Genomic DNA, 17,763 nt, shown 5'->3' on the forward strand with positions numbered 1-17,763 from the left:
GCAAACAACTCCTAAATCCCAGCCGGCAGGCTCCGGAACACATCAACTGTGGTGTGTGATGGCTGTTGGCCTCCTTTCATGGCAGCAGAGCTGGTCCTCATTGTGGCTTCAACCTCAGCAGTCAACTGCATTGGTTGATTTTTCCAGATGTGAAGTGCTTTTGAATATCTACGAAGAGCCAATCTCCATGCTAGATAAGCCTAGGGGTTACTTGTCAGAGACAGTTGTAAGGACCACCTGAGCAAATGTGAGCCAATGTACTCGGAATGTTCTAAGCCTCTGGATGAAGGCCAGGCTGTGATACTGCCCTCTTTTATGAAGTGTCACCGGTGGTATGTGGGCCCCGGGCTGGTGTCAACAGCTTTGCCTAACCTGGATATGGGCTTTGTCCTCACCCACAGTGCTGGCAGCCAGATGCTGGCTGGCTCAGTGAGATGGGTGAGAAAAAGCTTTTTAGTGAAGCTGGGCCATAGAGACAGAGGGGTTGGAAAGGCAGGTGGATAGGGGTGTTGATAAATGGTTCCAGAGGTGTGGTGATGAGGGGAAGTATGTCTTCAGATATAGGTCCTAGCCAAGGAAGGGGAATGTAGGGTAATTCTGAAATGGAATTCCACCTTCTTCCTCACCATTATCACCTGAAATCCACTGCTTCTGGTCTTTATCTGCCAGCCCCTGTAGCTTGCTATAACCATCCATAGCTCCACATACCTGCACATTTCCTCTTTAAGGCTCCTGAGAGCCTGGCTTGGACCATGGTTCCTTCCTTCCTTCCTCCCTCCTTCCCTCCCCCCCCTTCTCTCCCTTCCCTTCCTTCCTTCCTTTCTTAGCCAGTCCTGGGGCTTGAACTCAGGGCCTGGACACTGTCCCTGAGCTTCTTGTGCTCAAGGCTAGCATTCTACCACTTGAGCCACAGCACCACTTCTGGCTTTTTCTGTTTATGTGGTGCTGAGGAATCAAACCCAGGGCTTCATGCATGCTAAGCAAGCACTCTAACACTAAGCCACATTCCCAGCCCTTGCTTTCTTTTCTTTCCTTTTTAAAAAAAACAAACTATCATTACATCAAACTCTTTCCCTACCTCTCAGGGCCCCAGTCATCCCCATGGAAAAATAAACATGAGATCTTTGTGAGGAGAGCCTAGAATAGACTCAAAGTGCTCTATGCCAAAATGGATAGACTAAATGTAAAGGTTAACATTGTAGCATTTCCAAGAGAAATAGAAAACATTATTTTCAGTTTTCAGGTAGGCATATAAATATTCATTCACAGTAAGCAGTGTCTAGAGCAGTTGAGAGCTTATTTTTCTTTCTTTCCTTCCTTCTTTCTTTCTTCCCTCCCCCTCTCTCTTTCATTTCTTTCTTTCCTTCTTTATTCTTTATTTGCTTCCTTTCTTCTTCCTCCCTCCTTCCCTCTCTCTCCTTCCTTCTTTCCTTCCTTCTCTCCCTCCCTCCTTGCCTTCCTTCCCTGGGGGCTTGAACTCAGGGCTTTGATACTGTATTGCTCAAGACTAGTGTTCTACCACTTGAGTCACAGCTCCGCTTCTAGCTTAAAAACTTTTTTGGGGGTGGTTAGTTGGAAATAAGAGACTCATTACACTCCTTCCTGGTTTGGCTTTGGACTGTGATCCTCAGATCTTAGCCTCCTGAATAGCTAGGATGACAGGCATGAGCCACCTGTGCTTAGCTGAGAGCTTGTTTTCAAGTCCAATCTCACCCAATTACTATCCATATAGCCCCTGGCAGGTCAATGTCTCTTCTGTAAAAAGTAGTAGTGATATCTCCATGTTTGTTGTGCAACCTAAGTAGCACTGTGCTGTGTGCATGATCTGGCTGGCTGATATTGTAGTTATCGTTGTTAACAAAGTAATCATAAAATCTGCCAAGTCTGTCCAGTGGGAGCATTCTTACTGAGAAATTCCCTGGGTAACATGAAGCAGAAATTGTTTCCCCCATAGAGAATGGCTGATCTGATTAGCAAGGCTATAACATGCATCTCTACAAGCAACCAGACATTAATTTTTATGTATTGATTAATTATCTATTTATGTTCCCACAGAAGTAGAAATCCCCAAAATGAGTTCGGATTTTGCTGGCTCTGCTCTTTATTCAGGTATCAGGTGGCAGCGGGGGCTCAGCCTGGAGGAGACTGGCTTTCTGTCAAGTGTTCGCTAGAGCTGACTGAGGATGTCAGACCTCTAAAGAACAATGGACTTTCTAAGCAAGACCCCTTCTCCTAGCCTTGCCGTGCTGCATTACATTTGTAAATGCCAGCGCCCTGCTAAGCACATCCTGGTGAATAGAAGTGTTTTGATGTTTTGTTTTTTTGGTCGGAGATTGAAGTCCAGTGTCTTGGGACTCAGTGACTTCGGCTGACCTTCCTGCTACATGGACAGGGCTAAATTTCAACCCCCTGGAGGCTTCCGCATACAAAACCCTCATGCCTCGAAAGGGCAGGTGCAGGGAAACCTGGTGGAAATCTGAAATCTTCGCTGCTTCAGAGATCTGAGCTCGCTTCTGCCAGAGGAATTAAGTTTCACAAGGCCTTTTTCATGTAGAAAGCGTATCATTAGGGAAGTCTGGATGGAACAACTTATTAAAACTGCTGCCTATAGTGGAGAGAGAGCACAGGCAGTGATATCAAAAGACATGTAAGCGCACATGGTAGAGGTTCTTTTTTTCTTTTAATAAATATCTTTACAAGTGAGTGGGTCAGCCCAAGAGACTACTGTGTAGATACAGATGACTAATATTTTAGGTCTTGCAGGCTATAGAAAGCATGGGGATTTTTCCCCCTCAAAATTTGTATTTCCATTTTGAAATCAGGACTTGATGTTTTAAAAAATGTTTTAGCTGATGCAGCGGACACTGATGAGAGCAAACTAAGCAACTCAAGAGCAGCAGGAAAGAGGAAAGCCGGAAAGAAATGAGAGAAAAAGAAGGAACAGATTTCACTAAGCCAAAGGAAAGAAATGTATATGTATATGTATATATCACCCGATCTGGAAGGAATTGTTTTATTGTTAATAATCATAGAGGTCATAAGCATTGTAGACTAGATTGACAATGTTCATCAAGGGAAAGATTTTTTAAAAATGAAGAAAGCAAGGGGGCAGTGGGTTGGGAAGAGGGAAGGAGGGAGAAAAATGAGGAAGGGGTAACAAGTATGACAAGAAATATATATGTATTCACTACCTTAAGTGTGTGACTGTAACCCCTCTGTACATCATCTTGACGATAAAAAAAGTTTTAGCTGGGATGAAATTTTATAAAAACATATAGCTATACCCCCTTACCATTTCAGAATGACTGTTGACATTGCTAACTCTTCATATATGTATATATATGTATACATATATGTATATCATCATAGCTAGCTGTTGCATCATTTTGATGAATGTGAACTTTGCAAGCTACTTGGGTATATAGTCTGACTTCTCTTCATACATCATGCTTTTCTCCTAAGGCTCTTCTGTGCTTCACTGCAGAGTGGCTCCTCTGGGTTTGATTGTTAGAAGTTGTTGGGGTTTATTGGTGTAAATGGATTGTTTACTTCTTTGTGAATGAAGCTGATGTAGATAGACCCTAGTATAGCAAGGGAGAGTTGTGGAGGTGACCACAGGGAACCAGGGGCTAGTTCACATGGCACTTGGGAAGCTCTAAGGATATTTCCTGTCAAAATGACAGAATGTATAATTGTACTCTTGCCTTTTTAGAGGTACTAGGGTTTGAACTCAGGGTCTTGTGCTTTCTGCTCCTTGAATGCATAGCATGTTTGATCCCTCGTTCTCAGCAACACTGATTCTCATCCTTGTAATGGCTGTGAGGTCCCTTCTTCTGAGAGACTTCTGACCATCACTTCTAAAGTAGTTTCCACTCTGTGTGTGTGTGTGTGTGTGTGTGTGTGTGTGTGTGTGCATGTGCCCCAGTTGTGGGGTCTTGAACTCAGGGCCTGGGTGCTGTCCCTGAGCCTTATGTACTTAAGGTTAGTCTTCTGCCACTTAAGCCACAGTTCTACCTCCAGCGTTTTGGTGGCTAGTTGGAGATCAGTGTCTCACAGACTTCCCTGACCAGGCTGGCTTTGAACCACAGTCCTCAGATCTCAGCCTCTTGAGTAACTAGGATTACAGGCACAAGCCACCAGCCCTTGCTTCCACTTAGTTCTGTGGTCAGCCCAGGGAGACCAGATCAATTTGTCTGGCTATTTCCTTGCATTATCTCTCTGTTGAGGCACTATGAGGATTTTTAAGGATATTGTGCTATGAAAGGGAGTGCTCATTAGGTACATTGTCTTTGTTTGGGCAGTGTTGGGATGATCCTGTTAAGAGCTTTGGTTCTGAGATCTTATACATTTTTGCAAGTGAACAAGGTAGTCTGACAGTTTTATGCTGATAGAAGATAAGAAACCCTTGGATCAGAGAGTAAAGATGGTTTATCATTCACGGACAGTGACAACCAGGCCAGTATCATTTTTGTGATGATTCCCCAAGCTCTGATTTCCACAGGGGGACACAAAGTAGGCCGGATGAAACCTGCTTACTCAGTGAATTACTAAAGAGGGGCCCTGAGATTTTTTAAAAAATCAGATAGTCTGTCTTATCTTAGCTTTGAAAGACACAGCATCTCTATCTTCCAGAGATGCTTGATTGACAGATATCTTTAAAAGAAATCTACATCAAAGAACAGTCAGGGCTGGGGATATGGCCTAGTGGCAAGAGTGCTTGCCTTGTATACATGAGGCCCTGGGTTCGATTCCCCAGCACCACATATACAGAAAACGGCCAGAAGTGGCGTTGTGGCTCAAGTGGCAGAGTGCTAGCCTTGAGCAAAAAGAAGCCAGGACAGTGCTCAGGCCCGGAGTTCAAGGCCCAGGACTGGCCCCCCCCCCAAAATAGTCAAGTTTGCACAAGATATACGCAAACACTCAAGACTCATGTGGCACTGGCTCACAACAAAAAACTTAGTAGGCCTTCCAATTGGTTGAATGAAAGAACTAGTTGTTGCATGCTCTACTCCATGATTTCCATCATTTGCAGTTCATATTGTCTTGCTGGGGAGTGAGTTAGTAGGGAAGTACAGCAGTTATGGGCCTGTGCCTTGGACTCAGATGCCTAACTTTAAATCCTGCCTCATCCTTTTGCAGCTCTGGCCTTGATTTCCTTATCCCTAAAATGGAGATAAAAGGGTTATTGTGATTATACACACCAATACAATTTAAAGACTTTGGCTTGGTGCCTAATCCTTGGTAAGTATCCAAGTAAGTGACAATCAGTAGTTTGAACTATATGAAATTGCTATTTCTGAAGATCAAGTAACAGCAATTCAATATGGCTCAAGCTGATCATCCATTCACTAATTCTTTACCTTTTGCTTGGTTACAAATCATGATGCAGAAACGATGGTGATGTAGAAGGTGTGCTGTAGGTCAGGTGAGACTAGCCTGAAGGGGAAAGGAAAGTATCTGAAAAAAAGAAAGAGGCTTGGAGCCAGATGTGACTCTGAGTACCACCCTCTCCTCTCATTAACCCTGTGACCTTGGGTGAGCCACTTAACCTCTAGGCCCCATGCCTCATCTGTGCTACAGATACAATAATCCCTTCTACCTCACTGGATACTGTGAAGCTAATGTCCCATGATGGATGTGAAATTGGTTTGTAAACCGGAAGGCACTGTACATATGCATTTTTTTCCCCATTATGATGAATTCTTGAAGACAGTGAGATTTGGGTCTGGGCTTAAACCAAAGCTTCACTAAGTATAATTTAATATTCCCCTTAGGTCCTCTAGTCACAGCTTTATATTTGAAGTATAGCATTGACCCTTAAACTCAAATAGCTGCATGAGAATCAAGTTACACTATTCAGGTTTATATCTAGGGGTTCCAGCCTTTAGCATTGGAGGGACCATCTGGAGCCCAAAGAAATGATCACTTTATTACAAAGGGTAATTGGCCTGCAGCTAAATCAGTCAATAGCTAACCTTTATCAAGCTTTTTCTCCCCATGAGCCACACCCAGTTTTAGCTCTTTATATGAATGACCTCTCACTGAAAAATTGAGAAACACTATTACACAAGTGGGGCCTATCATTGTCTTCCATTTTACAGAACAGGAGACTGAGGTGAAATGAAGTTAATAGCCAGGAACCTACAGAACTGGGCTGGTGAGTTCCATTGTCTGGATACTCTTAGTAGAAGCCAGTTACCTACTCTGTTTGCCTTATAAATGGGAGGTCTAAGAGCCAACTCTCGAAGCAGCTGTAGATGTTAGAACTAGTACTACTGTGCTTGTCAGCAAACATTCCACTGCTCTACTCATGGTCTATGTTGTTTTGTAGAGGCCTTGCAGGCTGCTAGAATGTCTCCACCATCCATTTCTGAGAGTGTATTTGTTCAAAAAATGAGCAGGGGGGCAGGGTGTTGGTGGCTCAGCCTGTAATCCTAGCTACTCAGAAGACTGAGATCTGAGGATCCTGGATCAAAGTCAGCTTGGGCAGGGAAGTATGAGATTCTTATCTCCAATTAAAGATTCTTTTTTTTTTTTTTTTTTTTTTTGCCAGTCCTGGGGCTTGGATTCAGGGCCTGAGCACTGTCCCTGGCTTCTTTTTGCTCAAGGCTAGCACTCTGCCACTTGAGCCACAGTGCCACTTCTGGCCATTTTCTGTATATGTGGTGCTGGGGAATCGAACCCAGGGCCTCATGTATATGAGGCAGGCCACTAGGCCATATCCCCAGCCCCTAAAGATTCTTTATTTAAAAAATTAATGTAAAGGTGATGTACAGAGGGTTTACATAAGTCAGATATTGAGTGCATTTCTTTTTGAACAGTGTCCGCCCTCCCTCATTGTTTCCCAGATTGTTTTCCCTTACGACCCCCTTCCCTCAATTTGTATAGTTCATTTTGAACATAATGTCTAGTGAGTATCACTGCTGAGTTAGTTTATTATTTGTCCTACCATTTCTGTGCTTCCCTTTCCCCTCCCCAAATCAGACAAATTTACATACAAGACAAAAGTACAGAAAAAAAATTTTTTTTTAAAGAGCAACTAAAATGGGGGGGGGGAGAGAAAAAGAAAAGTAAGAACTGTAAAAAAAGGGTTTTCAACTAAAGATTCTTATCTCCATCTCAACATCAAAAAGCCAGATGTGCATCTGTGACTGTAGTGATAGAGCACCAGCTTTGAGTGTAAAAGCTCAGGGACAATACCTACACCCTGATTTGCAGACACAGGATCAGCACAAAAAAAAAACAAAACAAAATTAAAAAAATACACCCCCCCCAAAAAAAACCAAGCAAGTTGATCACTACTTTTTACACTATACAGATGCCTACAAAAGGGAGAATAGGAGTGCTAAAGTTTTCCCTTGCTCACTTTTTTGGGGGTGGGGTGAGAGGGAGCTGGTCCCAAGGCTTGAACTCAAGGCCTGGATAGGATTAGCTAGACATAGCTCCTGTTCCGGGTTTTTGGGTTAATTTTTGGAGATAAAAGTCTCCTAGATAGATATGCTTAGGCGCTCCTAGACCTAAAAGTTGGGTTCTCATTCCTGCAATGATCCAAGAGGGGCAATCCAGGTTGCCCAGTGGCTCCAGAGGGGTCTAGGCTCTTGCCACCTTGCTCTCCCAGTAATAGGGCTGCGCTTCTTGAAGTACATGCAGTTTTTACTTTTTTAAAAGAAAACCGCATTAGGCAGAGATCAAGGCTTGATGTGAGGAGAGGGAAGATGCAACAGCCCGGGCCAGGCGACTGTGCACCTGCTGGGTTTGCGCGGGCTGGGTGCGCGGGGCAGCCTGGGAGGACGGGATAGGCACATGGGACTGGGTGCGCGGGGCAGGCTGGGAGGGCAGGCTAGGCACATGCGGCTGGGCGCGTAGGGCAGGCTGGGAGGGCGGGCTAGGCACATGCGGCTGGGCGCGCAGGGCAGGCTGGGAGGGCGGGCTAGGCACATGCGGCTGGGCGCGCAGGGCAGGCTGGGAGCGTGGGCTGAAGAAGATGCGGACGTCGCCCTGTCGAGATAAGGAAGCGCTGTGGAGACTTTCTTCTTTTCTGAACAAATGCTTTCATTTCTCTTGGGCCTATGCCTATATGAGTGGGAATGTGGCGCCTCAAGGTAAAATGTTTTTGTTTATTAAACTGCTCCGGAGCGGGTTGCATGGTTTCGAACCCCCACCAGGCAAGTTTTGAGATGCTGAAGCGACGCCTGGGCCCCACTTGCCTTTGGTTTCATTGGAGCTATTTTGATGGGGGAACTATATAGTTCCTCAAGGTTGTTTTCATTTACATTTCCTTTCTGACTCCACGAGTGGAGAATCTGTGAGCTTATTTGCCAACTCCATCTCTTACTTGTGATGGGCCCCTGTATGTGTTGGCGCCTGCATGTGCACCTGTGCCAGTCCTAGGTAGGGCTTGAACTCAGATCTTGGGCTCTGTCCCCTGAGCTTTTTTACTCAAGGCTAGCGCTCTGCCACTTTGAGCCACAGCACCACTTCTGGCGTTTGGGTAGTTAATTAAAAGTAAGAGTCTCCCAGACTTTCCTGTGAGAGCTTGTTTCAAACTGCAGTCCTCAGATTTCAGCCTCCTGAGTAGGATTTCAGGCATGAGCCATCTGTGCCAGACAGTAGAGGGTTCTTACGGTCCAAGCCTAAATAAAATGAAAGGGTGGGATGGGCATCTGGGCATTTGGGGGATGAGAATTAAAGCAAGCAGTTATCATTTGGGGACCAAGTTGAAGGGGGGGTAGGCACTGCTGTCCTCTCTCAGAAGCCGATTCTGGAGAAGCAGGATTAGAGACAGATAAACTGTGCAAGTGAAGTTGTAACTGCAAGTGTATGTTGTAGCTCTTGTGGCCAAACCCAGTTTCATGACCAACCCTTATTGTCCATTTTTCATTGTTATAAACAAATACCAGAAGTTGGTAATTTTATAAAGAAAGAAGGTTTATTTACAGATTTCACAGCTAGATACCTAGCATAGGTTACTTATGAAGTGAAGAGAGGCATAATTTGGTTCTGGATGTTCAAGTCCAAGATGTAGTGGTTCCATTGAATTGTGCTGTTGATGAAGGTGGTCTGTCCCACATATGTAAAACCCTATCTCCATATACTTCCCAGTAGCTCTCCTTTGGTGACCGAGTCTTTCACATATTGAAACCATAGCATCCTTCCACCCCCCACCCCCAATTTTGGTCTTCACTCAAGTAATACCTTATTAAAAGGCCTTTCCTGACTTATCTTTTCAAAATAGTACTGCCCTCCAGCCTTGACATTCCTGTTTCTTTATTTCACTGTGTGTTTTCTCCTCGACATTTACTTTTCCTAAATTTATTTTGTTTTTGCCCACTAGAACACAAGTTCCTTTTAGGCAAAGATTTTGTCTTATTCCAGTGTCTTGAAAGGTGTTCAGCACATAGCCAGGTCATGGAAACCAGTCATTAAAGAACTGAGAGAATGAGGAAACATATATTTAAAAAATCTATTATAAGAAAAACTATTTTGTCCTAATTCTCCCTTCTCTGATTTCCCAATAGATTGGAAACAGTGTATAAACATGTGTGTCTGGTGCCAGGACAAAAACAAGTAGAGATGGAGGTAGATAAGAGCATGCTGACTGTTGTAGAAGATGAGGTTAAGGACTCTGGAACATGGCTTTCAGTGGAAGGGCCATGCTCTTTACTGATTAGAATATTTTAGTAACCCCTACCGTGCCTTTGCAGATGCCAGGGGATGAATGAGACTTTGCTGCAGGAAGAAAGAGGCCCCTGAGCAGGGGATCAGCATTTTAAATCACCTTCTTTCTTTTCTCCAGTTCGAGAGCTCTCAGGGTTGCCTGTGGATGTTTGCTTCCTGGGAAGAATTAGCATTTGCTGGCAGGGGTGGAGACGCCCCCAGCTAACAACGTTGTTAAAGACTTTCCTTTATGGAAAGGTGCTCTGGTCCTGCACCTTGGGGTTTGTGAGCCTATTGTGGCAACCAAATTGGGAATATGGTGTGCTATTCTTCACCCTTGGTAATGTTGTTTCCCCTGTGTTCAGTCCTGGTTGTGTGCAGCTATAGGAGACAAAGCTCCTACTTCAGTCATTAGCTGGAGCTTTTCTCAAGGATTCTGGACAAGGAGAAACATAATCTATTGATTTCTTCTGCTGTGTCAGACCCATGGACCTAACCTGATAGTTGAAGAATCTCCATAGGGGAGAAGGCTGGTAGGAGTCATTTTCAAGGATCCTATGCAAGGGGAGCAGAACATCTAGTGCCAATCACTTAGGTCTTTTGCTCTAGGAAACACAGAGCTAATAGAGTGCTGTAGTTCTAGGATAGACAATGAGACAAGCCCTGAGATGACCATTGTAGAGATACAACTTTTTCCTTGGAGCTTCTTATCAAGAGCAATTCCAATCCCAGCCCCTGCAATTTCTGGAGCTTTCCTTGGTCTTTGATGTGGGGGAAATTAGGGAAGGCATCCAATTCCCCAAAAGCTTATACAGTGCAGTCTTTTTTAATCTGACATGGGGCATCTTGCCCATGCCTATGCCCAGGTTTGGCAATGCCTGCTGCTAATGCAGTCTATGTATCTGTGTTCCAAGTTGTCAGGACAGAATACATGAGGAGAGAAAACACTTTCCTAAATGCAGACATGTGTCACTGGCCTTGCTCTGACTCTCTGCATCTATTTTCTTACTTTTTCTAATACCACAGAATACCATCTTCCTGAACTCAGTTCCATCTGCCCACTAGGCTAAATGTGTTTGTGTGTGCATGCGTGTGTGTGTGTGTGTGTGTGTGTATGAAGTCCAAACTGGGTGCTAGTGGCTCATGCCTGTAATCCTAGCTACTCAAGAGGCTGAGATCTGAAGACCACAGCTCAAAACCAGCCCAAACAGGAAAGGCTATGAGACTCCTAACTCCAATTAACTACCTAAAAACTGGAAGTGGAGCTTTGGCTCAAAGTGGCATAGCATAGCCTTGAGCAAAAGAGCACAGGGACAGTGAGTTCAACTTTAAACTCAGGCCTCAGTTTAAGTCCCATGATTGGGGGGGGTGAGGGAATGGTGAAGCCCATCGTGGGGAAACAGGCTAGGACAGTATTTTAGGAGCTACCTTGTGTAATTATCCCCATTTTGAAATTTTAAACGAAAGTTGCTACTCACTGGTGCTGTTAAGCTGTTAGACAACCCCTCCCCATCCCGAAAAGTCCCCACTGAGGGTTCTGTGGCAGCAAATGAGAGTTCTGGCCATGGCCCTTGAGGACTGGCTAGAGCAAGCAAATCACCCAAATTCTTCTTTGCATGTGCTCCTCCCCCAACAGTTTACAGACTACACTGTGTGAAAGTGTGTGTGTGTGTGTGTGTGTGTGTGTGTGTGTGTGTGTGTGTGCAGGTACCCTAGCTCACAGTTTATAGCAGCTGCACTCCCCATTCAAGGAGACCATACCAGCATAATCCATCCCACATCTCACAGCTAGGGTGACCTCAGCCTTAATTGACAATAGTTTAAAGGCATTGTTTACAAATCAATTTCCCCTTCTAAATAGGCTGTTCCAACAGTAGACCCTTCTGCTCACCCAGACTAGCCCCACCTGTCACTGGGACTTCCTAGCCAGTGGTCACACTGTATTGATCTTTTTAATCCTCTCTCTTTGAAACATGGAGCCAGCTGATGTGGAGTTATACAAAAGAAAGACTCTCCCTGGCCCTACCTCTACAGGTAGCTGCCTGACTGGGGCTAATTCCCCACTAAAAAGTCTTAATTAGCATATAGCGAGCCAGAGAAAGATCTCTTCTGTGCTTAAGAGGTGAAAGGAAATGGCGAATCCCAAAGATTCTGTTGGTGTCTGCTTCTTGGTGGAAACTAGGCGCATTTATTTTTAATTTGTTGTTGAATTAGGACAGGATGTTTGGGAGGTGGGCAGGAATAGTGTTTCACTTTAGTGGTTGGTTGAGCCACGGGGGGTGGGGGGTGGGGTGGGGTAGAAGTCCCAGAGACACACTACATTAGGCAAGAAACTTGGTGACTTGTTACTTAAATTTTTTTATTTACACAAAGAATCTGCAATACAAAAATGTAAACTTTGACAGCTCATAATAATAGAATAAATTCTTTATATACAAAAATACATTTTCATATGAATGAAGCGTCCTGAATAAATTAAAGTACCCACCAGCCCAGTGCCTGAATAGCTAGGCAAGCACTGGGCTCTTCCAAGAGCGAGTGCACCGTGGTGGGGGTCGGGATCCATAATGCATGAAGCCCACTCCTTGTGTCTCCTTTTTAAGCCTTTTCATTGTATTGTCAGCCGGCTCAAACCGAATTTTCATGCTCGTTTTTCTTCATTAGAGTTCTACAAATTGTAAAATTGACTTTTCACCTCGTCTTCAGGGGCTCATCTGTCCCTTTTCCAAATCACACTGAAGTGGTGACTGGGGTCAGCTCTGAGCCAGCCACAAAGGAGGTTTTGTGGAGTTCAGAAAGTGCAAAAGGAAAAGTAGTCTGGGGGGCGGGCAGGAGGGGCCTGGGGCTGAGGAATTGGAGAAACAGACCAAGGGGCTGCGGTGGCGGCGAGGGTGCAGCGACCTAACAAGAAGCTCAGGTATCCCCCACCCCTTTAAAGCTCCCGCTTGCTTCCTCCCTCCGGCTGGGTCCTCATCTGTTGCCCACCGACTTCAGGAGGGGGAAAGTAACGGTGTACAAAGGGCCTAGTGGTAAGGGATGAAACAAGGCGTCGTGTGGAGTAGGTCTTTGGGCAGGCCAGGGAAGGAGAAAAGGGGGTCACTGGGGCCATAAGCGAAGTCTTCGGATGCAGGGCTACTGGGGTCAGAGATCGGTGAGGCGGCGGCCGCACAGGGGGAGGCGGCGGCCCCGGAGCCCCAGGACTCGGCATCGCTGGCAGGACTCGGGGGTCCGGGCGGGCAAGGGGCGCACGGAGGCAGGAGGCGCTCCCTGGCACCGCCCCCGGGCAGCCCTTGATCTGCCAGGCGCAGCGTCTCAGCCAGAGCCCAGATGTAGTTGTAGGCGAAGCGAAGCGTCTCGATCTTGGTGAGCTTGGTGTCGTCCGGGAAGGAGGGCAGCACGCTTCGCAGCGCGTCCAGCGCGGCGTTCAGGTTGTGCATGCGGTTGCGCTCGCGGTCGTTGGCTTTGACGCGGCGGCTCCTGCGAATGGAGTGCAGCAGCGCCTCGGGGCGCACTCGCGCCCGACCTCGGCGCCGCCGCCGCTCCTGCTCCTCCAGCGCCCCGGGGGTGTCTGCGGCTCCGAGCGCGCCTCTGCGGGCCGGCACCAGCGGTCCCGAGGCGGGGGCGGGAGGCTGGATCCTGGCAACATCCTCGTGGTCTGCGAGGAGGCCAGGCAGGTCGCTGCTGCGGCGGCTGGTGGAGTCGAGGTCGGAGAGGCTGGCCTCCAGGGGAGCGGGCATCGCTGCGCTCGCTGCGCTGCTCTGGAACGACTGACCGATGGACAGGGAGAGGTGGAGAGGTGCGGGGGCCCCGCCAAGTGCAGGGCCTCCGGGGCACACTTACGTTCCGAGCGGAGCGGCCCGCTGCGGGCGCGGGGACGCGAAGGGGGACGCCAGGGAAACCTGTCCTCGCCGCCTCGCTTCGCTTGCGGAGGCCACGCGCCCGGCTGGTCTCCCGAGTGACGTCGCCGGCGATCAGATCAGCTCGTGTGAGCACCGAGAGTGGCACACGACCGGCCTCAAGACCCCTTAAGTACCCGGCGCGACAATGGGCGCGCCCCCTCCCTCGCCACCTCCGCCCCTGAGGCGGCCCGGTGAATGGAGCGAGGCGGCAGGTCAGCCCCGTGCGAGGCCGGGCATTTGCATAATTTATGCTCGCGGGAGGCCGCCCGGGCCCTCCCTGTCCCGGAGCGTGCCCGTAATTACCGCCGGCCAATCGGCGGCTTCGCCTCGCCCGGGAGCCGGCCGCGGCTTAGCGGGCTAGTGAGTCTCCTGGCAGAGAAACCCGGGAGGGGGAGGGGGCGGGGGCGGAGGCAGCGGGCGATTAGCGGCCCAGGCACGCTCCTCCTGAGAGCCCCTCGAGAGCCCTCGCCCGGCGGGGCGGGCAGGCGGGGCGCGGGGCCAGGAAGTGAGAGCCGCGCTGCGCTGCCTGGCGCTTTGAGTTGCAGAAACCTGGGCCTGTCTAGCTAGCCCAGCTGCTGAGTAGCAGGTGGATAGGGAAAAGTGTAGCAGGTGAATAGGGAAAAGTGATTTCACCTCTCGCAGCCTCACTTGACCTCATTTGTGGAATGATGACTTTGGATGATGTTCGTGGACCCCTTGGCCGGCTCTCCTCCCCCACCCCCCCACCCCCGCCTTATTCTTTTAACAGCACCTAATAAGTGGTTGCAATGTACGGCTCCGTGACAGCGGTGACACAAGGTGTGAGGCTGGCATATCGCCCCTCCTTCGCCAAAATTAAAGGGACATGAAAGAACCTGTTAACTTTTACCTAAGGTGGGAGGGAGAGAGAGCAAAGCTGAATCGAAAGAAGCGGTGATTTCTAAGCTGGGTTGAGTTTTGGCTCCGGTTTCCTTATTTTCCCTATCCACCACCACTCCAAGACTTATGAGGTATCAGAAGTGTGAGATTCTCCTTGGGCTCCACAGACAGTTCTCTGTTTCCCCTCGGTTCCTGGGAGGATTCCTTTGTGCTGCGTCTTGGAGTAGTGCTTGCAGCTTCTGCTACCCAGGCCAGTGCCAGCCATTAAGGGGCCTAGGGTCCTCTATCCAAGTGGAACCTTTTTCCCCAGCCCCTTCTACCTCTGGGGTTATAAATTCAACTATCTGCCTAGTCTTCACTCTGCCTGTTGTCACTCTGCAGGTCAGAAGTTGATGTCCTTTGGTCACCAGACAGCAGTAAAGCCTCTCCCCCCCCCCCCCCAGGAGAAAATAGTCATTAAGAATGGGATGGGAATGTCAAAAACAAAACAAACACTTTTTGGCCAAGTACCCAGCCCCCTTATCCATGATAACTGTGTGGTGGCTTCATGCCTGGAGCCTGGCTTGCTGCCCTTAAAGGGTACTTTCTAATTGGGACATTACCCCCTTTGCTGTCTGGAGGCAGCAGTCCCCTGTATTGGCTGGCTAACCCTTGCTAAGGGGACCATGCAGCACCTCTTATGTACCTGTCCCCCTCACACACACACATATATAAAGGCTTGAGGTTTGTTAGGCATCAAATTGTGCAGGAAAGGGCAATGCTTAGACAGATACTGGAGTATCTCAGGAGCCTAAAGCTGGGGTTTATGGAAGCCATCAGAAAGAAGCCCAGGGGTCCTTACTCTGCCTTTGGCCTTCTTTACTGCTTCAGCTTTCTCATGCCTCAGTACACTCCAACCAGCCTGACCTTTTGACATTTCTGGGCCCTGTATTTGTTTCTTTGGGCTATCCTAACAAAATTCCACAAAGTGGGTTGTTTAAAAAAAAAAAAAGATGTTTATTCTTCCAAACTTTAGGAGGCCAGAAGTCCAAAATTGGTGTCAGCAGAGTTGCCTCCTTTTTGGAAGCTCAGAGGGAACATCTATTCCAGGTTTCTTCCCTGGTTTCTGGCAGTGTCTGCCTTGTTTCTTCACATGGTCTTCCTTTTTATGTCTGGTCTCTTTGACAGGAGACTTACTGGATTTAGGGCACAGATAATTTCAGATTCTTGTATAGATTACAACACAAAGATCTACAAAGATCCTTATTCCAACTAAGCTCACATTCTGAGATTTTGATTGGCAGCTTTTTTTTTTTGGCGGGGAGGGGAAAACTACTACTCAACCCACTGTTGTACCCTTTCCAAATTCTTGAAGGAAAAGAATTGGTTTGGTCTAGGTCATTCATAGACATTTGTCAGCATTTTGGCTTTGTAGCTCCTAAAGACCTGTACTAGTGAAGAATTTGCATGCACGAGGACTCCATTCCTTGGCAAGTTCACTGGTGTTATACTACAAATCTGAAAGAGCCAGTGACCATTGGCTGGAGAGGTGTCCAGAGGCCTCTGTATGTCCTGACCAGACTCTGCTCAGGGCATTCCCTCAGCTGTAGTTCTGCTTCTCCCCTCAGCCTTTTGTCTGAGCCTGATTCTCCAATTGTCCCACTGATTGTGGGAGAACTCCCATGACAGACCTTTTCCTAATAGGGATTTTCTGCTTGAATTGGCTGGATTTAGTGTCTGTGGTTTGGCAAATAAAACACCAAGTTAAATGCTCAAGTTGCCAAAGCAAAGAGACTTATGCTTGTTTTATTTTGAAGCAATCCAGAGGCCAGGTGGGTAGCTTGCTTTGGACTGGGCACTTGGGTGACAGAATGCTGGTGGTGGTCCTATACTTTGATTCCTATAAAGTGGGGCTCAGTAGAGATTTTTATCCAGCCACCATGCCTCTTACATGAGAAACTGAGGCAGGAGATAGAGAGGTATTTTTCCTAGGTGATCCCAGGGATTGCTAGTAGCTCAACTAGGGCCAGGCAGAGAGGCCCTTTCTGCCCCCATTCCATATTGCACCATCACCGTCAGTCAGCAAATGTGCTCTGAGCACCCCTTTTATATAGTGTCAAGTGCTGTAATGAGTGCCATGCAGGCATATAGTCTTGTGGGAGGGTAGGCATAGCTATAGAAAGATGACCAGTCAGTGGGCCACAGAAGTGTTGTGCTTCTCCTAAAGGGATGGTCAGTGATGGCTTCTTGGAAAAGGAAGACTTTAAAAGGGTTAGAAGAGAGGTGGGGTATGAATTGAACTAGGAGAGAAAAAGAATTGGGAGTGATTGTAGGAGCAATGTGCTGCGAACCTATTTAGATGAGGCTTCTGTGGGGGCCAATTGGAAGACTGTAAGGACAGTTGTGGGACTTAAATGGCTGTGGTGGCCTTGTTGTCTCCTTCTGCTGCTATTCTGAGCAGGGCTGTCACTTACATTTGTTCTGGTGGTTCACTGTACAAGGACATCTGGCAGAGGGGAAAGTATGAGGTAAAAATCTAGTCTCTCTACCACCCACCAAGCTATATGCCCTGATGTGGGCTGGCTATACTTGCCCCAAGAGGATACCTTTGCAGATGTATACACATATCCCTTATGAGCAAGTAGTGGGTCTTTACTTTCTCTTGCCTTTGTTCCTCTCCTCTGCCTGAACTGGAGTCACCTGACTAGGCAGGCATCTTAGCCTTGTCTTGCGTGCTCCTGGCTCTTGGGCAGTGCATGTAGAAACTCTTCCCTGGTCACCAGTACCTGGCCTCTGTGCTTTTTATACAAGTGTGTGGATGGAACTTGTGTTTCTTACAGGTGATCCACTGTGGATAGAGTTCTCAGGTTGGCAGATGAGAACAGGAGGAAGCTTAAGAGGCAGAGAGCTTCACAACACCTTTTTAGGAGCACTTATACCCTTGCTCTACCTTTCATGACCAGGAGCACATCTGGAGAAAGTCCTATTCCTAGAGCACAAGAAAGTATGATGTAACCAAGTGATAAATCCAACAACACCAATGTAGCAAGTGCTGCACCAGGTTTTCTGCCTACCCAGTGTGAGAAACATCCAAGCTGCCAGTCTGGGGGTATAGGGTAGAAGAGGGCAAATGGAGCAGGGGTTCCAGAAGGCTAAATATTATGCCTGATGTGGTCACTTTGGTAGTGATAGTCTCCACCCTGAACTCTGTGAGTGAGAAATTCTAGAGATATGGCCTACATGCTGAAGTCACTTCTGCCTGATGCCTGGAACCAATATACTTACATGGAACACATCTACCTTCCTGTGCTTGCTTAAGCCTTTGAGGTAGGTGGGGGCAACCTCCTAGAGTATCTTTGCCTCCTTTCTG

The 17,763-nt window shown here is 47.4% G+C and overlaps 1 protein-coding gene across 1 annotated transcript; it reads right to left on the reverse strand.

Annotated features, from left to right (window-relative positions):
• Positions 1 to 12,680: 12,680 nt before the first annotated feature.
• Positions 12,681 to 13,394, reverse strand: Neurog1 (neurogenin 1). The gene has a single exon (XM_048334355.1). The coding sequence runs from the start codon at positions 13,392 to 13,394 to the stop codon at positions 12,681 to 12,683; it is 714 nt and encodes a 237-aa protein (XP_048190312.1).
• Positions 13,395 to 17,763: the final 4,369 nt, after the last annotated feature.

This window comes from Perognathus longimembris, chromosome 25, assembly GCF_023159225.1.
Source record: "Perognathus longimembris pacificus isolate PPM17 chromosome 25, ASM2315922v1, whole genome shotgun sequence".
Taxonomy (NCBI): domain Eukaryota; kingdom Metazoa; phylum Chordata; class Mammalia; order Rodentia; family Heteromyidae; genus Perognathus; species Perognathus longimembris.